At 64.8% G+C, this 26,687-nt stretch overlaps 1 protein-coding gene across 2 annotated transcripts; it reads left to right on the forward strand.

The window, feature by feature from the left end:
* The first annotated feature begins 1,311 nt into the window (after window positions 1–1,311).
* On the forward strand, window positions 1,312–26,323 carry SEPTIN5 (septin 5). 2 transcript variants are annotated; one of them, XM_031948987.1, is made up of 12 exons: window positions 1,312–1,555; window positions 2,226–2,239; window positions 18,160–18,256; window positions 18,756–18,842; window positions 19,697–19,820; window positions 19,913–20,047; window positions 20,954–21,071; window positions 21,195–21,296; window positions 22,140–22,236; window positions 23,917–24,052; window positions 24,688–24,790; window positions 25,057–26,323. In XM_031948987.1, the coding sequence occupies exons 1-12, from the start codon at window positions 1,513–1,515 to the stop codon at window positions 25,111–25,113; spliced, it is 1,113 nt and encodes a 370-aa protein (XP_031804847.1). In that variant the 5' UTR covers window positions 1,312–1,512; the 3' UTR covers window positions 25,114–26,323. The 2 variants fall into 2 exon arrangements, with proteins under 2 accessions (XP_031804847.1, XP_031804848.1); XM_031948988.1 differs by lacking the exon at window positions 2,226–2,239 and having other exon boundaries at window positions 1,539–1,555.
* Window positions 26,324–26,687: the final 364 nt, after the last annotated feature.

A 26,687-nucleotide genomic window follows, 5' to 3' on the forward strand; every position in this document is an offset into this window, starting at 1 on the left:
CATTTCCAAGGCGGGATTGGGCACAAGCTCAGAGATCTCATATGGCTGGAATGTCCCGGATCCGAGAAATCCTTTTGTTGGAGTCCCTTAGTCTGGGTTGTAGATATGGAGTCTGTCCTTGCCTGTGACAGCCCGTCTCGGGCTCCGTTTGGAGCCCATCTGGTCTCTGTTCTGGGTGCAAACATCTATGGTCATCTCTGCTGTTCTGGGGATGCTGCTGGGGTCAGGACAGCCATGAAAAAAATGGAAATCATCTGGTCCCCTGGAGGCCTTTGTCCAAAGGGGGTGGGGGTGGGCGGGAGACCGAGGTGTCGGCCGGAGTGAGCTTTCTCCTCCAGAGATCCCTCCTCGGGGACTTGACTCTTACTCTAAGCCGCTGGACGTTGGAATCTTGGACTCCAGATCTGCCCCCTGAGTGCTCCCAAATCCCTTCCCCGGAACAAACTTTTCCTCTTTTATGTAGTTGAAGTACTGGAATTGTTCGGGCCTTTTCCCACACTAGTTCACACTTGGTTCAGTGGAGGCCGAATGCCTCTGACTGACTCAGTCCGGCCCCATCGCAAGGCCCATAACTGAATTTTCCGAGCCCTGCGAGGGACCAAGCAGACCAGGCCCTCCCAACAGCCCTGTGGGTTACAGGTTATACAGGGATCGCCAGCCTCCTTTATAGATGAAGAAATGGAGGCTCAGAGAGGTAAGTGACTTGACCAAAGTCACTCTGGGAGGAAGCTCTCACCGATGCACTTTATGGTCTTAAATAGGCGCCGGCAGCCCCAATCCCATCTTTGTCGGACTTAATCTGTGCAGGGAAATACAAGTCTAAGTCCTTGAGAAGCATAAGTCCTGCTAGGGAGCAGCAGGGGGAGGGGGGAGTGAGGAACGACTGGGGGGGGGGGGGCAGCGCTCAGGGCAGGAGCTTCGCCAGATGCCAGGTTGCCAGCGAGAACCCCTGGCCTGGGCCCTGCTGCCCGAGGGTCTCAACTTTCCTCCAGGGTAGAACAGTAAAGGTCATAGAACCTAGACCCGGGAGGGCCCTTAGAACATGGAATTTGAAAGCTGAGAGGGCTGGAGACCCTTTTGAAAAAGGGGGAAACTGAGGCCCAGCCCGCATTAGCAGAGGCGGCCCCTCCCCCGCCGCTGATTCTGTCTTTAGGAATCTCGGGAAAGGGCCTGGCGGCCGCGGGTCCAAGTGACAGCCCCTCGCGGCCCACGGGGCGCGGGCGGGGGCCGCGGGCGGGTCTCGCGCGTGGAGGCGGGGCGTGGGGAGCCTTGCGTGGGCGGTGCCGTGGTTAGGCGTGGGCTGGGGGGGGGGAGGGCGGGGCCGGAGCTGGGCCCGCTGATTGGCGGCGGCGGCGGAGCTGGCTCCCTCTCGGCTGCCGCCCAGCTCCGCGCTCCCTCATCTGTCTGGCCCTGCATCCGCCGCCGCCGCCGCCGCCGCCGCTCCCCTCGGCTCCCCTCGGCTCCCCTCGGCCCCCGGCTCGGCCCGGGCCCCCTCCCCTTCCCGCCGCCGCCATGAGCACCAGCCTCCGCTACAAGAGCAAGCTGGTGAACCCAGGTGAGCCCGGGCCGCCTCCCGGCCGCTCTGCTCTGCCCTCCATCCCTGCCTGTGGCCCTCCGGCCGTGCCCCTTCCCTGCAGCTCTGCCCCCTCCCTCCCCCCTCCCCGCCTCCATCCCTGCCTGTGGCCCTCCGGCCGTGCCCCTTCCCTGCAGCTCTGCCCCCTCCCTCCCCCCTCCCCGCCTCCATCCCTGCCTGTGGCCCTCCGGCCGTGCCCCCTCCCTGCCCCCTCCCCGCCTCCATCCCTGCCTGTGGCCCTCCGGCCGTGCCCCCTCCCTGCCCCCTCCCCGCCTCCATCCCTGCCACTCTGCCCCCTCCCCGCCCCCTCCCTGCCCCCCCCCGCCTCCATCCCTGCCTGTGGCCCTCCGGCCGTGCCCCTTCCCTGCAGCTCTGCCCCTCCTCCCCCTCCCCGCCTCCATCCCTGCCTGTGGCCCTCCGGCCGTGCCCCTCCCTGCCCCTCCCGCCTCCATCCCTGCCCTCTGCCCCTCCCGCCCCTCCCTGCCCCCTCCCCGCCTCCATCCCTGCCTGTGGCCCTCCGGCCGTGCCCCCTCCCTGCCTCCATCTCCTCCTCCATCCCTGCCTGGTTTGGCGCTCACGGCATCTCTATTTCTCTTCATCTCTGCCCCCTGGCGCCGCCTCGGACCCGGACCCGACCCGACCCCGGCCGCAGTGGAGGAGAAGCAGGTACGTGGGGCCGCCGCCCGTCCCCGCGTCGCCCGCGCCATTCCCCGGGGGCCGCCGCCGCCGCCGCCGCGCCCTCCTGACATCAGCCCAGATGGGGAGGCAGGGAGCGTCCGGGCCGGCTAGCCGAGCGCCAGCTGCGCGCAGGGACCGGCCTCCCAGCCGGGCCCCGGGCCTGCCCTCGAGCTCCGGGCCAGATGTGGAAGGGGCTGCCCCCCTCCCGGCGGCTCCGGGAAGGGCCGGGAGGGAAGATGCTGTGCTCTCCGGCCCGGCCCCTCCCCCAGCGGCCTGCCCTGCCCCCTCTGGCTTCCACCCAGCTCTGTGTGTTTTATGCATATTGTGTGGGGGAGGGGCCACGGACCCGGTCCTCGGCAGCTTTGGTCCCCGACTCGCCGGGGAACCACGCTGCCCCCCCCCCCCATCAGGGGGCTTCTCCGGCCCTTCCTGCGGTACCAGGGCTTGGGATGCCGGGGGCGCCGCCTCTGCCCCTCCCGCCCCCACCGTAACCTCCCAACCTCCTCCTCGGCGGGCAGGACCCGCTTCTCTCCATCCTTGTGTCACTGGGAACGGGGGCGCCCGGGTTCCTTTCTGCCCCTCCTCTCGGACTCCTGCCGGGCTCTGACCTATCACAGGGTGGGCGGCGGGTGGCCAGGGCCGGGCGCAGATGGGAGGAGGCCTGACTTTCCTTCTCCGGGACTCACACCCCCAGCCCCGGGGGGCTTTCCCCTTTCCAGGACATCGGGGCCTTAGAATCAGACCAACTCTAAGGTGGGGGGGGTCCTGGCTTCTTTGGGGGGGGCAGAGGCCCAAGCTGGGCCGGACTTCCTTGCGGGGATGAAGCTGGGGGGAGGCCGGAGGCCGGGGCCGGCTCGCGGAGCCCCCGGTGCCCAGAGCGTGTCCCAGGGAGGCTCGTCTCCCATCCACCCCAGGGCTTGGCCCTCTGCGCTTGAGGGAGGGAACGGACCCTTCTCTTTGTTCATTCAGAAAAAAAAGGGGCCTCCGAAGCAGAGGCTGACACCTCAGCTCTCCCCCTCCCTGGTTGTGTGATCCTGGGCGAGTCATTTCTAGACGCCCGTTTGCCCCCAGTTATCCCTTCTGTAAAAGGGAGATGACAGTCCTTGTCCCCCTCTCTTAAGGGGATTAGGAGGAAAGCGCTTTGGTGTTTGTCAGTCTTAGAAAGCTACACAAATGGGAGCTGAATTGATGTTGGTTCGGGCCGTTCCGGCGAGCTCTGTGTGCGCGTGCTTAATCTGCCTTTGACACATGGGGAAACTGAGGTCTCTTCGGCTGAGGGACTTGCAGAAGTTTGTGTCTGCAGAGTCAGGAGCAGAAACCCCAGTGGAGGGAAGGGGTCTAGCACCTGTGGGGATCTGTGCCTTTCCCAGCAGGCCAGTGGAGTCCTCTGCTCGGGTGGTAACCGTGGGGCCCCTGGAGGATGGGGATGGGAGGGAGAACTGCCCACCCAAAGAGCATTGCGCGGGGGGAGTCCTGCCAGATCTCTCTCCCTCCCCCCTTCCTCGCCAGCTTTTGTTCCCGGCTTGGGCAGCCAGGTAGACAGTTGTCTCGGTGCCTTGGGGCCCGTTGGGGTGGAGCAGCAGGACCCAGGAGTCCCGGCTCCTGGGCACGGAGGAGGGGAGTGTCTCAGTGGAGCCATTCAACGTCAGGAGCGCAGGGAGGGATGGAGTGAGGGCGTGCCCCTCGGAGGCTGCCAGCCCTGGGCTTCTCCCGGCGTGGGGGCACGCCCCACGGCCGCTCCCCTGGCGGACCGTGGGAGCCGGAGCCGAGCCCGGGGCTCCAACAGGAGCTTGGAAGGTGCGGGAAGCCAGGCTGGGGAGGGGCTCCCCGAGGCTGGGCGGGAGGAGCCCCAAACCTGCCTGTGATGGGCGGAGAGAACAAAGCCCTGGGCTTGCGGACTGGAGGGGGGGGGGGAGGAGGGACCATTGTTTGGGTGAGAGAAAGCGCTGTGCTGGGGTTGGGGGGGGGACACCTCTCAATGGGCTTGTCCGATCCCGTTGTCTCGGCGGGTGTCGCTTCGCCAGCTCCGCTCCCTCCCCTCTCTTCCCCGACCTCGAGCCCTCCTCCCAGGCCGCCAGGGACGTAAACCGAGCGGTTGCTTCGGTCTTCGACTAGGGAGAGGCTCGGCAGCCGGCGTCCTTCCTGCTCGCACCCTTTGTATCTGGTGCAAGGCTTCATGGGGCCGAGCCGCGGAGGCAGATGGTCGCAGCTGGAAGGGCTGTAAAAGCTCCCCACGGTCGTGTCTCCCCACACCCTCCCTCTTCTCCGCTCGTTCCTCATTCCCTGATCTCCTTCCAGGCTGAGGAACAGAGGAGCCCAGGGCCCAGTCTCTGCCCGGGACAGCTCGGGGTATGCCGGGCTGGAAGGGGCAGTGCATTTCTGACACTTCCTAGCTGAGTGAACTCCATCCACTTGCCTCAATTTCCTCCATTGTAAAATGGGGATGATACAAGCACCCGAACCTCCGAGAGGCTGGGAAGTTTAAATAAATTTGTAAAGCATTTAGCACTGTACTGGCACATAGTAGGCACTTAATAAATACTTGTTACCTTCCCTCTGAGGAAAGTTAGACAGGCTTCAGAAAGGGAGGGAGTGGATGGGAATCCTCTCTGGGACTCGGGGCCATATTCCCATTTCTCAATGTTCTCATCTATAAAATGAGGGGATTAGCTCACAGCTGTAGTCCTAGTCTACTAATGGAGCGAAATTTGAACCCAGGGCCAAAGTCTGGTGGTAAGCTCGCAGAGGCGAGCCCTCCATCAGTTTTGGACAATTATAATGGGTTTTTTAATCCATTATATGTTAATAGATGGTTAAACCAACATAGTTGGGTTTTTAAGTGCCTTGGGATCCCAATGGTCCCCTTACCACACACACCTGGAGCACAGCCTCCTGAGGACTACAGTGGCCTTTCATGAGTCACCTGGTATTTATTAAGCACCAGCTGTGTGCCCAGCAGTCTGGAGTCTTCACTGCCACCTAGAGATGATAGCCAAGAATATCCTTGCCTCATTTTCCCCAGCTGGTCTAACGAAGGGCAAGGGAAGTGAAGGAGGCTGGGAGAAGATCAGGGAGGAAGTGTCATCTGGGGAGGGCTCACTCCCCTTCTCCAGCCAGGACATGAGTCTTTTTTTTTTTTTTCCCTGAGTGACTTGCCCAGGGTCACACAGCTGGGAAGTGTTAAATGTCTGAGATCACTTTTGAACTCGGGTCCTCCTGACTTCAGGGCTGGGGCTTTATCCACTGAGCCACCTAGCAGCCCCTTTAAGAAGGATGCTAGGGTGGAGCCATCTGGGTACTCCCTTCCTTCTCCCTGCCTCTTCATCACCTGCAGGGATCCCTGGGGGCCTTCCCCCTCTCTCCATGTGGGGGGCAGGCTAGCTCTCAGTTTGAATAATGGAAGGAGACCTCTGAACTCTAGCTGGAGGGATCGGGGGCTTGTTAGGAGACACTGGGAGGCAGTTTGGGACGGCGGCAAGGCGTTGGCCCAGAATCAGAGGACCTGGCCTGGAAACCCACCTTCGACCATATTATGCGTGTCCTCTCTTGGAGCCTCAGTTTCTTTATCTGTAAAGTAGAATTGGACTGAATAGCCTCCCAAGCTCCTGGAAACTATGCTTGAGACCACACAAGCCTGGGGTGGCCTGGGCTAGAGGCTGAACCCCGAGGCCGAGGCCGACAGAGAGGGGGCCTGCTTCCCAGAGAGGGGGTCTCCCATCCCACCCGACTCCAGCCTCCTACAGAGGAGGAGGCCGGGGCCAGGACCTCAGTCTCTTGAGGCACCCGACTAACAGTCGTAAAATACAGTTTTAACCAGATGACAGAAGGCAGTGTGGTACAGTGTAAAGTGGTGCCTTCAGAATTTGAGGGTTGCCTTCGAATCTCGGCTCTGCCCGACCATGGACAGGCAGCGGACCTCTGGAAAACGAAGAGCTTGGGGAGCCCAGAAGCCATTGAGCACCTACTATGTGCTTGTCCCTGGGCTGAGCCTTGGGGGGAACATTTCCTCCTCCGGCTGTGATCCGCTGGCCCTTCGCAGGCCTCCCAGCCGCAGGAGTCATCGGGGTTAAATCCCGATGGGGTGGCTCTTGGCCTCCGCTGCCTCGTTTTGCAGGATTTTGTTTTGCCTTCTGTGAAAAAGAGACACATTCATAGTCTTGGTGCGGGGGAGGGGAGAGTTGGGGGACTGGGCTGGGAGAGGAGGCTGTGGGGAGGGGAGGCTGTGGAATGAAGGGTGGGAAAATGGCCTGGCAGCTCCAGGTGGGGCCTGGGAAGGCAGGCGTGGAACTGGAGGAAGTCTGGCCACATGAAACAGGGAAGTGAAGCTGTGGGAAGGGGGAGGGGGGGGTGCTTAGCTCCAATTCATCCTGTCTCTATTGATACCAGGTACTTCTGGAAGCGGGGAGAGGAGGTCCTGGCCTGCAGACTCTAGCACATAGTAGGTGCTTAGTCACTGCTGTTTGATTGACTGACTGATCTCCCCCAGTGAGGGGCTCCTTATGGGGTTCAAGGACCCAGGCCTCCAAACCACAGCACACAGAAGGTGCTTAGTCACTGCTATTTGACTGGCTGGCTGATCTCCAGTCCCCAGTGAGGCTCCTTGTGGGGTTAGAAGCCCCTGGCTTCCAGACAGGGAGCCTCTGGGATCACCTGTGAGGAACCCTGCTTATAGGCTAGTGCCTTCCACACAGTTAAGAGCTTAAGAGATGTTTGCTGGTTAATTGGCTCTCTGGGTCACTGCCTCCATGTCAGAAATAACCTGGCCAAAAACACATGGCTCTCAAGTCAGAATCCCGTAATTAGGAAGGAGTCTAGTCTAGTCTGACCCCCAACGTGCAGCTGGTGGTGACGGGGAGCTCAGCCCTGGGCATTTTCCCTCAAGCCAGAATCTCCCTCCTTGGAGCCTCCCAGAGTTGACTGGGTGGCAAGGAAGGCCTGGATCTGGGGCCTTAGATGCCACATCCACAGCATGCTGCAGTCCTGGGGAAGGAACCTGGCGAATCCGGGGTTTGAGTCCAAGGTAATATGTTGGTCAGGGCAGGTGCACAGGGCAGGTTCTTTGGCAGGTCTGGCTCTGAGTCTCCCCCATGGGTTGCTCTAGGATTGGTTCCAGGGCCCGCCTGTTACTCCTCCCTACCCCTGCCTTTTGCCCCACATGTACCTCCATTGGTTCCGGTAAGGAAGGGCACTCTGCTGATACAGATCTCTTTCACTCTGCAATTGGTGGTTTTTGAGAACTGCCTCCGGGCCCAGAGGCTCGGGGGCCTCCCGGGATAGGAAGCAGGATTCGAGCAGGGCTGGTGCCCACCTGGGCCTCTGTGTATAGAACCCTGCTCTGGGTTCTGTTAAGGGTTCTGGTAAGGATTGGGGGCACTAAGCCCAGCCCCCCCCCCCCCGGGCCGGCCCCTTCCTGGGCTACCTGGCAAGAGAGAGATAGAGACAGAGGCAGAGACTGAGACAGACGGTGGGGGTGAGGGAGACAGCCTTGTCGGCCCTGTGGGTGGCTCGGTGGTAGCGGTGGAAGAGAGAGGGTGCTCCCTTTGCTTCCCGGAGGGGACTTTCTTGCTCAGCCCTTTGGCTGCCGCTGGCCCCACGTGTCCAAAAAGAGAGCCCGGGGGTCGCCGGCGTTCAGGGGTGTGGAGGGGACCAAGGGCTGTGGAGAGAGGCAGGTCCTCAGGGGTGGCCGCTGTTCCCTCCTCACGCGCCCGTCCTTACCCTGGTGTCCTGCTCCCCTTGGTGTGGGGGGGGCCTGGCTGGACAGCAGAAACTCGCTGCCAGCTGCCCGTGGTTCCTGGCACCCACCCAGAGCCGTCTGCCCACACAAGGAGGCCAATTCTTGCCATGGCCCCGAGTTTGGGGCAAAGTCGGGGGCGGCAGTGAGGCCGTGGAAATGGCGTCACCAGCCAGCTCTGAGGTGGGGCCGTGCCCGCTGTGGGGAGCTGGGAGTGACTGGGCTCCCGCCCTGCTCCTGCTCATCCACGAGGCCGCTCTGGTTGGCTTATGGCCCGAGGTCAGCCTGGAGAGAGATCTCTGCCGGAGCACCTGCCCAGGAATCGGCCCGTGGCCCTGTGCTCCCAAGGGGACCGGCCCATGGCCCTGTGCTCCCAAGGGAATTGGCCCTGTGCTCTGAGAGGATCAACCTGTGGCCTTGCGTTCCCATGGGGATCAGCCCGTGGCTTCACATTTCTGTGGCCCCGTCACGGGATCGGCCCGTGACTCTGTGCTCCCATGGGGATCAGCCCATGGCCCCATGCTCCCATGGGGACAGGCCCTTTGTTCCTGAGCATTTTCTCAATGGCTCCGAGGCACCAGTGGCCAGCGGGTCACAGTAACCATGGCTGGGAGGGAGCCCTCACAGGGGGCGACACTCGGCCCTAAGGTTCTGGCCGCTGGGGTCAAATCAGATGAGGCAAAGGCTTGACAGGAAGAGAAGGTCCTGCACTTGGGCTTAGGATCGACCACTCAGACCTAGAACCCTGGGGAAAAACACCAAGAGAGAGAAAGAAAGAGCCTGCCTGGAGGGAGAGGAGTGAGGAAGATCCCTGGGGTCTTAGTGCATTTCAAATCAAGCCTGAATGGCCATGGGATGGACTAAGAAATGGCCAGCAGGGGGGTGATGAGCCCCGGCACCTGCCCCGGTCCGGCCACCCCTGGTGCACCGAGTGCCGCATTTCAGGGGACCCCGGCCTTCTCCGTCGCTCCCAGACATCCCAGAGACTACTGATGAGCTGGGTCTGAGAGCCCAGAGATGGTCAGGACGGCCAAGTCTGCCTTGTGCCAGCCGGAGACTGGGGCTAATGACCTCAAGGAGGAAAGGACTTGAGGGAGAAATGCACATTGGCTGTAAGTATAGGGAGGCTGCCTCCATCCTGTGGTAGAGGTCCCGGCCTCGTCTATTTGGTCCCAGAGGAAGAACTGTGGAGCAGTAGGCGAATGGCGGGCTGGTGTGGGACCATCCGGGCTGATCATGGGTTAGTGTGGGACTGTCCAGGCGGATGGTGGGTTAGTGTGGGACCGTCCGGGCTGATTGTGGGCTGGTACGAAGCCGTGCGGGCAGATTGTGGGCTGGTGCGAAGCCGTGCGGGCAGATTGTGGGCTGGTGCGGGATCGTCCGGCTGATCGCGGGCTGGCGTGGGGCCGTCTAAGAAAGCCGGGCTAGCTGGCGGGACCTTCCAGCTTCATGCGTACTGTTAGACTAGGGAAGGGTCCTGGGAGGCGGCTATTGGCAGCTCTGGCTTCCCGGCACCTACAGCCATTCTGAGTCTGTAAGAGGCTGGGGGCGTCATGAGGTTCTTGCTAGAATCATGGGAGGACAGCTCGGACTCTGGGAATCTCCCAGAAGCCCCGGGGGATGTCTCCGCCAGCCTGACCGGGCTGACCCCTTCCCCATCTTGGCAGTGGAACGGGCCCTGGGCCGAGGCTTTCTGGGTTTCCGGCCTGTAATCTGGGGCCGTCCCCTTCCTACTTTCAGGCGTCGGCCCCCAGGCTCCCGAGCTGGGAGTCACTCCCCGGAGAGGTGAGGGCTGTGCTTTTTTAGTGTTTAGATGGGCGACCGTGTGAGTGACAAAGGGCGGCTCCAGTTTGGGGTGCCTCGGGCCGGGCAAGGCGTCGGGGAGCCGGGGCCACTTTCCCTCTGCACCCTCTTTTCCCCAGGTGTGGGGCTGCTCCCCTGAACAGTAAGGCAGCCGGAGCAGAAACAACGGTAGTGATGGGGGCAGGGTCCCCTATTAAACCCCCAGAGCCAAAGCTCAGCTTGAGACTCTCCTGGTGACTGATGGAGGAACAGACTCATCAGCCGGGAGCCCCTGGTACCCCCCGGGAGTGCGTGCGAGAGCGCAGCTCTTCTGCCTCAGACGGAGCTGCTTCTAATCCAGACTTGGGCCCCTCTGGCCCCCCCTTCCCTAAGCCCTCCCCCTCCCCCTTCTCCTCCCTCCCCTCAGCTGAAGCCCTCCCCTTTCTTCCCCTTCCTCACTCCCCCCCCCCTTGGAGCCCCCCCTCCCCTTCCCGGTTCCCTTGGCTCCCTCTGGCAGAAGCGACTGTTTGGGGAACGCTGTGTCTACACTGGAAAGTTCTGGGTGGATGTTTCCATTCTCTCCTTTGGGCTCCTTTTCCAGCCCTGAGGGTGGCTGGGGGGGGGGGGAGGCTGGAGGAGAGCCTGGAGGGAGATTCTCCCTCATCCCCCCCCCCACTGGGGTAAGGGGGTAGAGACTCCCTGCCCCTCTCCCCCCCCCCCCAGCGCCTGCATCCCTCCAGCCGGACTACCTGGGGAGGGCCCGAAGGCCGCCGGGAGCTCCAGGTGGGGGAGGGGGGCCCCAGCGCCCCGGGCCGCCTTCCCTGAGCCTCAGTATCCCCCAGGTGTCCGGCGGCTCCTCGCTCCTGCCGGGGGAGGAGCTAACTGTGCAGGGGGCGGGGCCGCAGCCCTGAGAGATGCCTTGTCCCCATCCCCCTCCCGCTCGGCGCCCCCCCTCCCTCCCCCCCCAGCCAGGAGGCCACCTGGGCCGCGGCTCGGAACAGACGGCTGCTGTTCCCCCTCGGCCCGGGGTGCGGAAAGTTGGGGTGGGGGTGGGGGGGCCGCTCAATGGACCTTTCTTCTCGGCCACCCCCTCCCCCTCCCCTGCAGGCCCTGTGTAAACAGGGGAGCTGGGCGGGGGCCAGGGCTCCTTCCCGGCCCCCCCACTTCCCCCGGCCTTTGGACACTGCGGCCCTTTGCGGCTCCGCGGTGGGGGAGGGGGCGGCCGCGGCTTCTGAGACGTCGCCCAGTCTGTGACTGTTTCCAGAGGAAGTTTCCGTCGGGGCTGGAGCCCGGCGCTGTGTCTGGGGGGGAGGGGGCCGGAGCAAATATGATCTCATTTGATCTTCCCCCCCCCCCCCCCCCCCCCGCCTCCCTGCCCGGTCCCTCCCGGTCCGTGTGGGCTGCCTCACGGTCCCCAGGGAGGGGCTGCTGATGGGGGAGGGGGCTGGGCGGGGGGAGAGGGGAGGCCCAGGCAGATGGAGGCCAGGGAGCATTAGAAGGTGACTGATCCCGGAGGAGCCTTAGAGCTGGCCGGGCCCTGAAGGACCAGGGATGGGACAGGGGATGTCGGGGCTGGGAGGGGCCTTAGAACGGGGGATGTCGGGGCTGGGAAGGAGCTTGGAGTGCGGAGTGGGAAGGAGCGGTCAGAGCTGGAGCTTGTCAAGCCCCTCCGACCCTTCGGTTCCCCAGCGGATTCTGTGCCCAGAGAGGGAGGGAGGAGGCCGGGCGCTGCTGTCAGACTTCCCGGCTTCCCCCGCGGCCTCTCGCCCTGTTTTAGAGACCTCGATTTCTCGGGTTCCCCCCCCCCAACGGGGGAGCGTCCTCGAACCCAGGCTCTGGGGAATCCTCAGCCCCGTAGGTGACAGACCCCCCGGCATTAATTAGCAGCAGTTGCGCTGGAGCCTTGCGTGTCTCCCGTCCCCCAGAAGCCAAACTGAAAGGTACCCCCCATTCAGCCCCTCCCCCATGGCTGTGCCCCTCCCCCCCTTTGGGGGGCGGTTGTGGGGTACAAGGGAAGGTGCTACAGCGTTTGGAATCGGGGAGAGTCAGGCTCGGGTCCTTCCCTATTCAGGGCCTCAGTTTCCTCTTTGTAAAATCAGGGGATGGACAAGACGGCCTAGGAGGTCTCTCTTCTAGCTCTCTGATCCGGCTCTGTGAGGGTCTTCTCCCCCCACATACAGATACATGCACACGCACGCGCACACTCACATGGGACACGTGCCCCCCCCCCCCCCCCCCATCTCCAGTTCTGTCTCCAGAACCAGGGGGACCACGCAGAGCCTGGATCCATCCGCGGTTCCGTGGCTCCCCCTGGTGGTGGAAGGCAGCATTGCGCGCATGGCCCAAATTCGCTCCCTGCGCTTTTAGCCCTGGGGACTTTAGGGGAAGGCCTGGAACCCCCGGGAGGGGAGGGGGGGGAGGGGGCCTGGAACCCGGGGCGGCCTGGAACCCCGGGGGCGGCCTGGGACCCCGGCCTGCCTCTGGACCCGGGTCTCCTTTCGTGGATCTGGGTCCAAGTCCAGACAGAGGCTGCCACAGGATATGACTGGATCTCCCGCCAGAAGCCCTGGTAGCCCTGCCCTGGGACTCCCCTCAGGTTACAGCCGGGGAAACTGAGGCAGGGAGAGGAAGCCCCTTTTCCTGAGGTCGCATAAGTGAGCTGAGATTTGAAAGTGAGCAGGCCTTCTGGGCGACCTGGTAGAGTGGCTCCAGAATCCTCGGTTCTGCCCTCGTTCTTTCCCTTCCTTCCTTTTTTAAAATTAAAATTTGCGTTTTCCCCTCTAACTTTCCGAACCGAGACTGTAAACAAGCTCCTTCCTCTGGCCCAGCCGCCCTCTCTCTGAAAGGCCGGGCCGGGTGGGATGCTCTTAAGGCCCCTGCCGCCTCCTGCCTGGTGTAGAGGCAACAACAACAACAACAATAACAGTAATAATAATCTAGGAACTCCCTTAAGGCTGCCCTCCTCTTCTTATCCCCCTTTTACAGATGAGGAAACTGAGGTAAGCGACTGGAGCAGGGTTAACAGCTGGTTAGTGCCCAGGCTGGATTTGAATCCAGGCCTTCATGGTGCTTCACCTTCCTGCTTTGGCCCCCTCCTCGTGCCTCGGTTTCCTTTTCTGGAGAAAGGACAGGTTGGATTAGGTAAATTCCCTCTGAACCTTTTATGGGAGCCAGACCCGCCTCCAGCTGCACTCCGGCCTCAGTTTCTCCTTCCTCCAGGACCCAATGTGGCCAGAGGTGGGGAGGAGGCGCATTTAACCGCCTCCCCCTTCGAACCTCCCGGTTCTCAGTCATTTTGTTCCTTCCCTGCAGGTCCTTCCTCAGCAGAACTTAGGGAGTGAATGGGGGCCGGGGGCCCCACCCCTCAGGGTTACCCTTGCTACTCGGGGCTCCCCCCTCCCCATACCCCAGAACAGTCCGGCGTTCCCGGCACCCTCGGATTCCAAGCCGGCCCCCCCGGCTCCCCCTCCCAGCCCCCAGGCTTCCTTGCTGGCTGGCTTTAGGAAAGGCAGCTGGAGCCTCGGTTTTCTCATCTGATGAGTGGGTTTATCAGCACGCGTCCTCCACGCCCCAGTGCTTTGTGGCCATGGAGCCCTTGTCGTCCCTTAGCTTTAGGAAGTTCTCCTTTTCAGGGGAGAAGAGTGGGCCCCGAGAAGGAGCGCCTCTTGCCCAAGTTGGGACAGGGAAAGGGAGCTGACCTTGGCGTGGCCTCCTGGGAGCAGGCAGCCGGCCCCCAAACGCTGCCCCCCCCCTCCCCCAGGCCCGGCTGGAATGGCATCGGAACCTTGGAACACCAACTTTCTGGACTTGGAAAGCACCTGGAGGGGCGTGGGCCCATTTCCCTGACTTTACAGGGGAAGCCGAGGCTCCGAGGAGGGTCCCTCAGGGGTCAAGCACCTGGGGCGGGCAGTGGGGCCCGGACCCCTGGGGGCGCTACCCGTGAGGGTTCAGCCCCCCTCACCCCCAGCCAGGAGCCCCTCCCCCAGCACCCGGGACCGGTCGGCGGCTCCTGCCCCGGGCCCCGCTCTCAGGCCCGCCTCCCCGCCTGCCCAGAGGGGCCTGGGACTTTGGTTTCGGGACTCGGTCCTCATCCCTTCCTCCTGGGTTGCTGGGGGCGGGGCCCTAACCACTGTGGTGGGGGCGATGGGGAGGGGTGGAAACCTGGCTATGATCATTTGGGGGCGGGGCGGATAAGAGAGCCACAAGCTGAGCACTGGGGGGGGGGGGGCAGCAAGGCAGACAGACAGACAGACGGGCAGAACTTGGATACTCCCCAGGGCCGGCCTCGACCGGGGCCTCCCCAGCGAGGGGGGGATGCCCTGGGAGCCGATTCCACGACCTTTGCGGTTTTGTGGGCCAAAACCCAAATCCCCCCGGCCTCCCCCGGGCGAGCTTCCCTCCCCGGCCTGGGCACCTAGAAGCTCCATGCTGTTCGGAGCCACCCTTTGTTGCTGGCCCGGACATGGGGGGGCCCGAGGGGTGGGAGAAACGATGAAGATGAAGATGATGATGGAGGTTCAGCCGGAGCCAGACCTTAAAAGATGGGGAGGGTGGGGGGCGGTAATAAAACTTTAATGCCTGCTGTGCCAGGCACTTCATGCTGGGGATACGGAGGAAGGGAAGAGATGGTCCCCTCCCCCCAGCAGCAACTGCCATGGTCCAGGCGGGACGTGACGGAGCATTAATGGGGCCACCCTGGGGGGCAGGGGCTTTCAAGAGATGCTACAAACAAAGAGGGTCAGGACACGATTGGGGGAAAGCGAGGCCGGGGGCAAAGGCGGGGCCCGGGCTGGGGGGATTCGGGCGGGGGGGTTCGGGGCAGGACCCCAGGCCCGGGGGAAGATGCGGGGCGGGGGTCCCCGGGGCTGGGTGTGGGACGATGGAGGGAAGAGGGGGGTCGGGGCCGCGGACCCCATGGGAAAAGGGGAAAGGGGGAAAGGGAAAGGGAGAAAGGGAAAGGGGGAAGTTAGGGAACCGTCCGGAAAAAGACAAAAAGGGGGGGAAGGGGGAATGGGGGCCCCGGGCAAAAGGTGGGGCGTCCGGCGCGAAAACCGGAAAAGGGAAAAGGGGGAAGGAGAGGCCAAGAAAACAGAGGGGAAAAGGACCGACCCGACAGAAAAGGGGGGGAACCAAGGGGGGGAAGGAAAAGGCAAAAACCAAAAGGGGGGGAACGGTCGGGGGGGGGAGGGGGGCTTTGGGGCAGGGGTCCCCCCAGGGGAAATTTGGGGGCAGGGAAGGCCCAAGCCCGGGCCCCCGGGGGGGGGGGGCGGGGCCACCCGGGGGGGGCCCTGGGCCCCCCCCCTGGGCCCTACCCCGGCCCGCCGGATCCCCGGGCCGGGCCGCCGCCTTTTCCCCCCCACCGCAGGGGGCCTTTGGAGCAAGGCCCGCCTGGGCCCCCGGGCCAGCCCTGGGGGGGAAGGCCCCCGGGCGGGAGGGCCCCGGGCCCCGGGCCCAACCGCCCCCGGGGCCCAAGCCGCCCCCGGGCCCTCCGACCCCCCGCCTGGGCCCCTGACCCCCCTGGGCCGGGCAGCCCCGGGCGGGGCCCCGGCCGGGCGGGGCCGCTGGGTGGCCCCGGGGGGGGGGGAGGAGGCAGCCCCGCCGTCGGGGAGGGCCTGGGGGGCCGGGGCCCCACCGCCGGAAGGGGGGCCAGCGGGGGCCTGGGAGGGCCATGGCCCCGGGCCAAGACCCCTCCGGACCCTGCCCTCCCACCCGGGCCAGGGGAGGCGCCCCTGGGCGGCCCGGGGCGGGGGGGGGGGGGGCCCCGGGCCCCGTGGGGGTTTGGCGGCCCTGGGGGAGGGTTGGCCCCCGGGGGGCAGGGAGGGCACCCCCAGCTTGGGGGGGGGGCGGGCCGGGGTGTGGCCGGGGGCCCGGGGGGGCCCCCCTTCCGGCCCCGACCCTTTCCCCCTTCCCCGGGGCCAGGGGAAAGGAAATTGGGCCCCCCCGGGGGGGTGGGAAACGGGGCCGGGCCCCCCGGGGGTGCCTGGGTTTCCCCTGGGGAGGGCCCCGGGGGTGGGGGAGCCCAGGGAGGGAGCTGAGCCTCCAGGAGCCTGGCAGGAGGTGGGGGCGGGGCTGGCCCTCACGCTGCACAGGGCTCCAGGAGGAGAAGGCAGAGCGGGCCTGGCCAGGCCGGACCGGGCGCCGTCTGGGCTCCGAGTCCCCCCCGGCCGGTCCCCGGGCAGCAGCAGAGATGGCCTGGCTCCAGAGTCGGGACTAGGGTTCCTTCCAGTTCCGGCTATGGAACTCCCAGGGTGACCTTGAACATTTAGCCCCTTGGGGCCTCAGTTTCCCTCTCTGTAAAAGGAGGGGGAGGGGCGTTCAGGCTTCACGTCAGGCCCCCCAGCCCTCCAGTCCCTTCTGTTCCACTCTCGGGCTCCCCGGAGACTCGGTTCCCGGGCAAGAAGGTGACGAAGGGCATCGGGTGCCAGGCTGAGAAGTTGGCATTTGAATCCTGGGGCAGGGGGAGTGCGGGGCTGTGGTGGGGCCCAGGCTGATGCCCTAGAAAGATAACTGGCAGTTAGATGGGGGTTGGAGGCAAGGAGGCCCCCAAGGAGGCCAGAGGCCGGAGCTCTAGTCCAGGCCAGAGGTTATAGGAGGTTACAGGAACTCAAGCAAAGCCTGTGGCCTCTGAGGGGAGAAGGGCCAGAGCCTTGGTCCCAACCCCAGACGCTGTACGGGGCCCAGGGGGGTTATGGCTGCTGTAGGGTTAGGACCGACAGTAACATGACTGGGGGGGAGCGCTCCCCACCCAGCTGGGGGAAGACTGACGGCCCCCAAGGCCCCTCCCGGCCCCCAGAGGGGCCCCGAGCCGCAGGCTGGCTTCCGGTCGGGGGCCTGGGTTCAGATCTCAGGAGGGAGGCAGAGACTGCGAGGGGTGGCCCTCAGCGGGGTGGGGGGATGGGGTCCCGCTGGCCCCGTCTCCATGGGAACAAAGCCCATGGGGGCCCCGGTGGGGGCAAGTGGGTCCTGGGAGCTGACCCCCTCCCTGGGAGAATCTGGCCCAGCTCTGGGCCGGGGAGCACCAGGTAAATGGGTCTGATTAACCCATCGATGGACGTTGTGGGGGGGGGGCACTGACCCCAGCCCCCCGGGGGGCCCTAACCTGGTCCAGCTAGTGCGGCAGCCAGCGGGGGGAGGGAGGGATGGGGAGGCCCCATCCCGAGGAGGAAGGGGGGCCAGTGGGCCCCTCCCCCCTCCAAGCCCAGGGTGTCCCAGCAGGCGTGGGCCGGGCTCGGGCCGGCCCAGCTGGCCTCCTTTCTATATATATCGCTCCCGTCCCGGCTTCTCCCACGCGGAACTGGAGCGGAGGCCGGGACAGGCGCTCTCCTGCCCACCAGCACCCGGCGGCAGCTGCTCCCAGGAGCCGGGACACTCGGCAGCGAGTGCAAGTGCCCACACGTACCCCGCTGGGGAGGGGGCCGAGGGCTGGTTTCTGCCACCACCACCCCCCCCCCCCGGCTCGGGCTGGGCGGCCCCCGGACGCCTCTGGGGTCACTCTGGCCGTAGCCTCTCCTCGTCTCTCCTCGTCCCTCCTCGTCCCTCCTCGTCCCCACTTGTCCCCGCGGCCCTTGGGGGCCTTTCCCCACTGGAAGCTCCGTGAGGGCGGGCCCGGGACAGCGGCCTTCCCCTCCCCTGCTCCCTCCCGGGGGGCTCCAGTGGGCCAGGAGGCCAGAGCCCAGAGGCCAGAGCTGGGGGGTCAGAGGATCCCGGCCTCTCCCCTGGCCTCCTTGAGAGCCAACTGCGCATGTGGCAGATCCGTCGGCTACCACTGAGTCTGGGGAACTGGGGACCAGAGAGAATCCTTTCTCCGGGTCACAGGCAGTGGGCTTGTCTTAGGGTTCAGGGCCCGCCCTCGGGCAGGGCGGCCCCTGGGGCTGTCAGAGCTTGGCCCCCGGGGAGCCTTTTTGGGGACACGCCCTCTTGGGGACCACTTGGGGACCACCATGGCTAGAGCACCTGGGCCTACAGGTCAAAGTTCAGATTCGATCCGGGACACCAAGTAGTCGTGTGATCCTAGGCAAAGCCCTTCATCACTGCCTGCCTCAGTTTCCCCATTGCTGAATGGGGGTCCTCGTATCACCCCCTCCCGGGTTTCTGGGGAGTTTGAAAGAAATAACGTTTGCAAAATCGATTCCAATAAAGATTCCACGATCTAAGGCCCCCGGGAAGCCACTTTGCACCCCCCGCAATTTCTGCTTTTAAGGCATTGAGACCATTTGTGGAATTGTCTCATTTGTTCCTGGAGCCGCCGCGCGGGAGGGACAGAGGAGGAGCCCGGGCGGGCAGGACTTGCCTGGGGTGGCCCAGTGGGGGAGGGGGGGGCGGGATTGGAACCCGGGCCCGGACTCTGAGCGGCCCCCAGACCTCACCCGCCGCCCCCGTGCTCTGCGCCCTCCAGGACCATGACAAGCAGTACGTGGGCTTTGCCACGCTGCCCAACCAGGTGCACCGCAAGTCAGTGAAGAAGGGATTCGACTTCACGCTCATGGTCGCGGGTGAGCAGTGCCCAGCTTGGCTGGTGATCCTTCCCCGGGGGGCAGGAGTCCCTTCTGCCCCAGTCCCGGCCCCACCACATGGATGGGGGAGGGGGTGTGTGACAGTCTGGTGGGGGAGGGGGCAGTGTGGTGGTCTGGGGGAGGGGGGAGTGTGGCAGTCTGGTGGGGGAGGGGGGAGTGTGGCAGTCCCATTAGTGGACAGGGAAAAGTGTGGGGGGATGTGGGCCGAGAGAACAGGAGCTCCAAGAAGGAAGATACAAAGTAGCAGCTGGGGGTGGCTGGGAGGCTCACTCCCCTCCCGGGGGCATCCTGGGCCCGCTCCCCGGGCCGCCCTCCCCCGGCCGAGTGGGCATCCGGCCCATGGCCGCCGGCCCCTGCCCTGCTCCTGGGAAGGCCGCCCGTGGCCGTGGCCTCGGCCTCCGCCTTGGGCCTCCCTTTGGCTCAGCCTCCAGCACCCCCCGTCCTCCCTGGTGACTGTGCCCTCCTTGCTGTGCATTAGGGGAGTCGGGCCTGGGGAAGTCGACCCTGGTAAACAGCCTGTTCCTGACGGATCTCTACAAGGACCGGAAGCTGCTCAATGCGGAGGGTGAGTCCCCACTCCCCAGGGACCCGGCTCTCGGGGGCCGCCGCCCGCTCCGGGGCCGCCCTTCACACACTTGGCACCCTTGCTACGGGAGCTACGGGGGGTGGGGGGGCTTTAGCTCATAGAATGTCAAGTGGAGAAGGGAGCAGCCTGTGTTACAGATGGGGAAACTGAGGGAGAGGAGGGAGCAGCCTCATGGTCAGTGAGTCAGGGGCCCAGCCCAGAGCCTGACCCTCCCCCCATCCTTGCCTTGTGCCCCCCTTTGCCGCCCAATCACCGGGCATGGGGTCACCCCTGGAGGCAGAAGGAACAAGAAGTGGGCCCTTGGCCAGAGTGGATTTCCCTCCCCTTGGACCCCCCCCCCCCAACTGAGGAGCACTGGCCTGGGTCCCTAGGAGCAAGAAACCTTTGACCTCCAGCAGAGCGAGAGTCCCCTCCCCCAGGCCTGGCCCCGAGTCCTTTCCACTGCCCAGGCAGCAATCACTGCCCTTTGTGAGCCTCAGCTCTGGCGGCTGAAAATCCCCTTGGCCAGGCCGGGAGCCCCGGGGGCTCTGACTCGGACCCTCGGCCAAGAGGCTGGGTTAGGCCAGAGGGAAACGGCCCCTGAAGGAGGGAGGGAGGCCCCGGCATGGAGCTCAGCAGGTGGGGGGGGGCGCATCTTGCGAGGGGCTCAGAGGCCCCATGACCCTTCCAGCCCATTCAGCCCTGGCCACAGGCGCCTCTGAGGACCTCAGCAAGGTCAGCGGGCATCCCCGCCCTTCCCTTGGCCAGCCAGGCCATCCCCTTGTAGGGCCCGGCCTCCGGGCCCTCCCCACCAGCTGGGCCACTCTGTGACCGCGGGCCCTTGGCTTTCTCAGAGAGAATCAACCAAACAGTGGAGATCCTGAAGCACACAGTGGACATCGAGGAGAAGGGCGTGAAGCTGAAGCTGACCATTGTGGACACGCCGGGCTTTGGGGATGCCGTCAACAACACCCAGTGGTGAGTGGGCGGGGCCTGGGGAGGAGGGCCCGAGAGCCCGGGCCCGGAGCCGGGAAGGCCCGAATTCAAATGCCGCCTCGGCCTTTCCCCAGCTGGAAGCCCATCACGGACTACGTGGACCAGCAGTTCGAGCAGTACTTCCGAGACGAGAGCGGCCTCAACCGCAAGAACATCCAGGACAACCGAGTCCACTGCTGCCTCTACTTCATTTCTCCCTTCGGGCACGGGTGGGTGAGCAGAGCGGGCGGGCCAGCGTGGGGGGTGGACACGTGTGGGGGTGAGCACCATGGGCGATAGGAAGGGGCTGCCCGGCTCTGCCTCCCTGGGAGAGAGAAGGGAGAGCCCTGTCACGGGAGGGACGACGGGGCCGGGGGCTTCTGGGGCCAGTCCGGAGAGGGCAGAAGCTGGGGCCAGGCTCAGTAATCCTCGAGAGAAGCCCCCGGCCCTCCTGGCTGTGTGGCTCATCCGAATTGTGGGTCCTCTGGGCCAAACCAGCCCAACGGCCCCCTCTGCCCCGCAGCCTCCCACGGAAGGCTTGGCGTCTCTCGGGGCGGCCCGGCCCACTTTGGTCCAGCTCTGGGGCAGAGGGTTTTGTGGACTCCAAACCTAAATTTGTCTCTTTGTTACTTTCTCCAATGAACGAACTAACAAATGAAAACATAAACGAAGCGGGGACTGGGCAAGCCCTCCTGGGGGCCCCTTGTGCAGATGAGGGAGGGCCGTGATAAGCCAGAAGTGCCCTCCTGGAGGCTGAGAGGATGGGGAAGGGCAGAGGCCGATCACAGGAGGGTTAGCCAGAGCAGCTGCAGAAAGATGAGAGTTTGGGGGGTGTTGGGTGGAGCAGGGGCCGGGCCGGTGTCGGGGAGCTGCTGGGAATTGGTCCCCAGACTTGGGATTGGGACAAACCTTCCCCCACCTGCCCCCCCGGAAGTGGAAGGGGCTGTCCCCAGAGGTTCTGGGCCTTCACTTCCTGGAGCACTTCCCACAGAGGCCGGACGCCCACTTTGTTGGACCTGCCGTAGAGGACGGTGCGGTTCCGATACGGGTTGGACCAGAGGTCACGTTTGGTCCGGTTTGGCCGCTCCCCGGGCCTCGGTTGCCCTGCCGCCTCTCACAGCTCGCTGTCGTCCTAGGTTGCGGCCCGTGGACGTGGAGTTCATGAAGGCCCTTCACGAGAAAGTGAACATCGTCCCCCTCATTGCCAAAGCCGACTGCCTGGTCCCGGGAGAGATCCGAAAGCTGAAGGAGCGGGTGAGGTCCCCTGGCCCCCCTGCCTGAGGGTCCCAGAAAGTGGGGTCAAGGGCTGGGAAGGGAGGGGGCCTAGGGGAGGGCCGGCCTCGTGGGATGCAGCTCTGAGTTCAGGGTCTGCCCTAGATCCGGGAAGAGATCGACAAGTTTGGGATTAAGGTCTACCAGTTCCCAGAGTGTGACTCGGATGAGGATGAGGAGTTCAAGCAGCAGGACCGAGAGTTAAAGGTAAGAGGCCGGCTGGCCCTCGCTCTCTGGGCCCGGCTCCCCTGGCCCTCATGCTCTGGGCCCGGCTCCCCTGGTCCCCGCTCGGCGCTCTCGCTGCTCTTCCTGACCCACGGGGTCGGCCTCCTTCCCGGCCTGGCCTGGCCATCTCACCGGCGTGGCCGAATTTTTAGGGGCCATGGCCCAGGGCAGAGCTGGTCTGTCCCCCCTTCCCATCTGTCTGTCCCCTGGCCCTTCCTTCGGGGGGATCCCCGGGGGAGCAAGGAAGAGAGCCCCTCAGAGTCTCCTGTCAGAGAGGGGGTCCCCGCTCCATCTCCAACCCCCAGGGCCCTCCTTCCCAGGGCCTGCCTGCCTAACTTGGGCCAGTGTCCCGTCCTGGAGTCGGGCCTCGGGCCCTGCCGGCGCCACTTTCCAGGCAGGGCAGAGGTCGGGAGGGGGCTGGCTGGCAAAGCTCCCCGAGGGGCTGGGAGGGTGCCCACCTGTGCCACTGTGTGCGGCCAGGGCCCCAGGGGAAGAGATCAGCATGGAGGGCCTTGAAGGGTGGGGGCCGCTGGGAGCCATGAGGGCTGGGACCGAAGCTGGGCTCGAGACCCTGGTGGGTCTCGAGGGGGAAAGAAGACCACATTTGGAACCGAAACAGCCGGCCTCATGCCTCAGGTGCCCCTTGTGACCCTGGGCCTCAGTTTCCCCAACTGCAGAATGGGGGTGGGGTGGGCCCAGTGGCCTCGAAGGGCCTCCCAGCTCTTTCCCGAGACCTTGGTGAGGATCGGCAGAGAGGTGGCACCGAGCGCAGCTACCGCAGGGCAGGGAGCGTCGGGCCCCCCTCATTGCCCTCTGTCCCTTCAGGAGAGCGCCCCCTTTGCTGTCATAGGCAGCAACACCGTGGTGGAGGCCAAGGGCCAGCGCGTCCGGGGACGGCTCTATCCCTGGGGCATCGTGGAAGGTGACTCTGCTGGGGGCTGCTGAGGCCGGCAGCTGCTGGAGGCCGGGCCCAGGGAGGCCGGGCTAGGGAGGTTGGGACCAGGGAGGCGGGGACAAGGAGCTTGGAACAGGGAGGCTGGGACCAGGAGGCCAGGGCCAAGGAGGCCGGGACAGGGAGGCCGGACCAGGGAGGCCGGGCTAGGGAGGCTGGGATAGGCAGGCCAGGACCAGGGAGGTCAGGACAGGGAGGCCGGGACCAGGGAGGCCGGGACAGGGAGCTTGGACCAGGGAGGCCGGGACAGGGAGGCCGGGCTAGGGAGGCTGGGATAGGCAGGCCGGGACCAGGGAGGTCAGGACAGGGAGGCCGGGACCAGGAGGCCAGGGTCTGCTGGAACCAGGAAGGCTGGGGCCAGGGAGGCCAGGGCCAAAGAGGCTGGGCCAGGGAGGCTGGACCAGGGAGGCCGGGCCAGGGAGGCCAGGACAGCGACCTTCTGGGCCCTCGAGCAGTTTGCCCCTAGTTTGGCCTCATCGCCAAAATAAATCACGAGCCTCCTGTCCTCAGAGACCCCTCTTGGGAAGCTGACGAGCCCCTTCATACGAGAGTGTCAATGGCAGCTTCCTGTACGGCGGCCCAGCCTAGCAGAAATTTTCATTTGGGGGCGGGGGGTAACCCAAGGCAGAAGGAGGCCTTTTAATTACCCCCTACCCAATCTACCCAGCTCCCCTGGTGGTGACCCCGGGGCACAGAATGTCAAAGCCAAGAGAGCACAGAACAGGGGATGGCAGACGGAGGGACCTTAGAACTGGGGATGGCACAAGGAGGGACCTTAGAACTGGGGATGGCACAGGGAGGGGATTAGAACTGGGGATGGCACAGGGAGGGACCTTAGAACTGGGGATGGCACAGGGAGGGACCTTAGAACTGGGATGGCACAGGAGGAGTTAGAACTGGGATGGCACAGGAGGGACCTTAGAACTGGGGATGGCACAGGGAGGGACCTTAGAACTGGGGATGGCACAGGGAGGGACCTTAGAACTGGGGATGGCACAGGGAGGGACCTTAGAACTGGGGATGGCACAGGGAGGGACCTTAGAACTGGGGATGGCACAGGGAGGGACCTTAGAACTGGGGATGGCAGACGGAGGGACCTTAGAACTGGGGATGGCACAGGGAGGGACCTTAGAACTGGGGATGGCAGACGGAGGGACCTTAGAACTGGGATGGCACAGGAGGGATTAGAACTGGGGATGGCACAGGGAGGGACCTTAGAACTGGGGATGGCAGAGGGAGGGACCTTAGAACTGGGGATGGCACAGGGAGGAGATTAGAACTGGGGATGGCACAGGGAGGGACCTTAGAACTGGGGATGGACAGGGAGGGACCTAGAACTGGGGATGGCAGATGGAGGGACCTAGGAACTGGGATGGCACAGGGAGGGACCTTAGAACTGGGGATGGCAGATGGAGGGACCTTAGAACTGGGGATGGCACAGGGAGAGGATTAGAACTGGGGATGGCACAGGGAGGGCTTCCGAGCAGAGCCGAGCCCTTCATTTCACAAAGGAGGCCCAGAGTGGGCCAGGGCGGCCCAGAGCCTTGCGGCCTGTGGCCAGTGTGTCCGGGCGGGGCGGACTTCCCGGGAGGGGGCAGGGTGGGCAGCGGCAGAGAGGCCCCGAGGCCCAGCGCCCCCTCTTCCCGGCAGTGGAGAACCAGGCTCACTGCGACTTCGTGAAGCTCCGGAACATGCTGATCCGGACGCACATGCACGACCTGAAGGACGTGACCTGCGATGTGCACTACGAGAACTACCGGGCGCACTGCATTCAGCAGATGACCAGGTGGGGGCCAGGGGCGGGGTGGCCCGAGCGGGGGCGGGGCGGGAAGGCTTCCCAGCAGCCTCTGCTTGAAGTCATTTAATGGCCCAGACCTCGGGCCCTCCCAAGGCGGGGGCCGCTGTTCCGGCTCTGGACGGCTTCCTCCAGGGGCACAACTGTCTTGTCTAAACTTCCTTCCTCTTCCAATGACCTGTTCAGGGCCCCGCACACAGCAGGTGCTTAATAAATGTTGGCCAAAAGGAACTGAATCATGTTGAGCAAAGTAGAGCCCGAGGCAGGAGACCTGGGGCCCGCTCCCTTCTCCCTCCCCGGCTTGGCCAGTGTTTCCCAGCTCCCCCCGAGCCAGGGCAGCCACAGGGAGCTGCGGGACCGGATTCGGGGGTGCTGAGGAAGTGTGGGACGGGAAAGAAACTGAGGCGAGAGCCCGACCCAGCAGAGATGGGGGCCCCAGCCTGGCTGTAGAGCAGCCTCCCCTCTCCTGGCTGTGGGAGATGGGATATGAGCAGAGGCTGGGAGGCAAGAGCCAACCAGCGAGAGAGAGACAGAGATAGAAAGGAAAGGGAGAGACAGAAAGGGACAGACCCAGAGAGACAAAGAGATAGGGAGCCAGGCTGACCCCCTCCCCACTCCGTCTGTAGCAAACTGACCCAGGACAGCCGCATCGAGAGCCCCATCCCCATCCTGCCCGTGCCCACCCCAGACACAGAGACGGAGAAGCTGATCAAGATGAAGGATGAGGAGGTAAGGCCCATGAGCCTGGGCCCCCCTTGGGCCTGCGCCAGACTCTGTCCTGCTCTCTCTGGGGAGGGAGGCCATGGGGACCGCTGGGGGGTCGGGGGGGCCGGGGAGGCTGTGGGGAGGCAAGGGGTGGCTGGGAAGGCCAGGGGGGCCAGGGGGGTTGGGGAGAACAGGGGGACCTGGGGGGTCGGGTAGGACAGGGGGGCCGGGATGCTTGGGGAGGTCTCGGCGGCCTCCCTCCATCCCCACCTCCCCCCCCACCCCCCCAGCTCAGGCGGATGCAGGAGATGCTGCAGAAGATGAAACAGCAGATGCAGGACCAGTGATGCAGGCGCAGTCCCTCGTCCGGCTCCCCACGTGGGGGTGAGGAGGCCCGGCCCTCCTCACTGCCCGGGGGCTCCCCCAGGAGGGACCCCCTCACCAGACCCCTAATTTATTCTCAGCCCGTGCCGGCCCCCAGCAGGGCCAGGTGCCCCCGTGTGACTCAGGCCTCCCGGACTAGCCCCCCCCCCCCCAGGCTTGGGTGGTGAGGACCGGGACTGGGCTCAGCCCACCCCTCCCCCATCGGGGGCCTCGCCAGCCCTGCCCCGGCCCCAGCTCTTTGTGCCTCCCCAGCCTCGTAAGGACCAAGGCCCTCTCCCGGGCCCCACTCCCCGTCAGCCTGGCCTGAGGCTCCCTGCAGACCTGGGGGCTGGGGCGGTCAGGCCCCCCCTTCCTTCCTCCTGGGGTCCCCTTCTCCCCCCTGCTGGGAAGGGGGGGGACTATGGTGCAGGCAGATAAGGGCTATGTGGCTCCCTTCCCCCCCTCCCCCCGCCAGCCCTGCCCATCCGGGGACGGGAAAAGCCAGAGGACTTCTAGGGACATGGGACTTACTGCCAGAAGCCGCCTTGAGGCCCCGGGGGTGTCCGGGCCCCTCATTCACAAATGAGTCCTTGGCGCACAGAGAGCTGGGCCTGGAGCCGGGAAGACCTGAATTCAAATACTGCTGCAGAAACTCCCCAGCTGGGTGACTTTGGACAAGTCTCTTAACCTCGTCCTACCTCAGTTTCCTTAACTGTAAAATGGGGAAAGTGATAACACCCCCTGTTGTTGGGAGGTTCGTGAATCATATTTATGAACCTAAAAGCACTAGAGAAATGCTAGCTGGTATTGTTACAGATGGGGAAACTGAGGCTCAGAGACAGAGGGATCATAGGTACAGGAAGCAGGATTTGAATCCAGGTCATCTTGCTCCACATCCTCCTCCCATGGACCCCACCCCCCATCAGCACCTCGGCCCAGAGCCCCGTCCCCAGCACTCACGCTCACGGCTTGGCTTCTGCCCATCTGAGGCTCAGGTCGGGGACGCCTGGGAGGGTGGGGGCAGCAGGAGCCCCCGAATCCTCCCTCTGGCAGCTTCCAGGGCTCTTTCCATGCTGAGCCTCCCGGGCTCCTTGGGCCTCTGGCTCTCCCCTAGATGGGGTAGCCTGGGAGGCCAGAGGGAGAGAGGGGGGAGATTGTCCACCAGGCCAGCCCTCCATGACCCTGCCAGCCCCCCATCTGACCCTGGCCAGCCCCCTATGACCCTGCCAGCCCCCCATGACCCCAGCCAGCCCCCCATCTGACCCCGGCTCAGTTGCCGCTGTGTGTGGAGGGAAGAGGCCATTCCTAGATGGGCAGAAGATGCAGGAGCATCCCTGATCCCTGCGGCCCATCCCCCATGGGATCCCGGGGTCTCTGACCTAGCTGAGCCCTTCCCCCACCACAATCTGCTTCTGACCCAGGGCTCTGAAGCCTTCCTAGAGAGGGGGCCCAGCAGTGCCCGGTCCCTGACTCTCCAGCCCACCCTGGCTCAGTCATCCCTCCCCAGCTCAGTCACCTCTCCCCCCCCCGGCTCAGTCACCCCGCGTTGCATCCCAAG

Source organism: Sarcophilus harrisii, chromosome 1 (assembly GCF_902635505.1).
Source record: "Sarcophilus harrisii chromosome 1, mSarHar1.11, whole genome shotgun sequence".
Taxonomy (NCBI): domain Eukaryota; kingdom Metazoa; phylum Chordata; class Mammalia; order Dasyuromorphia; family Dasyuridae; genus Sarcophilus; species Sarcophilus harrisii.

Coding starts and splice junctions, on each gene's coding strand:
- SEPTIN5 (XM_031948987.1), top strand. CDS start 1,513: ATGAGCACCAGCCTCCGCTACAAGAGCAAGCTGGTGAACCCAG. Junction 19,821..19,912: donor GCCGTCAACAACACCCAGTG/GTGAGTGGGCGG, acceptor GCCTTTCCCCAG/CTGGAAGCCCATCACGGACT. Junction 20,048..20,953: donor ATTTCTCCCTTCGGGCACGG/GTGGGTGAGCAG, acceptor CTGTCGTCCTAG/GTTGCGGCCCGTGGACGTGG.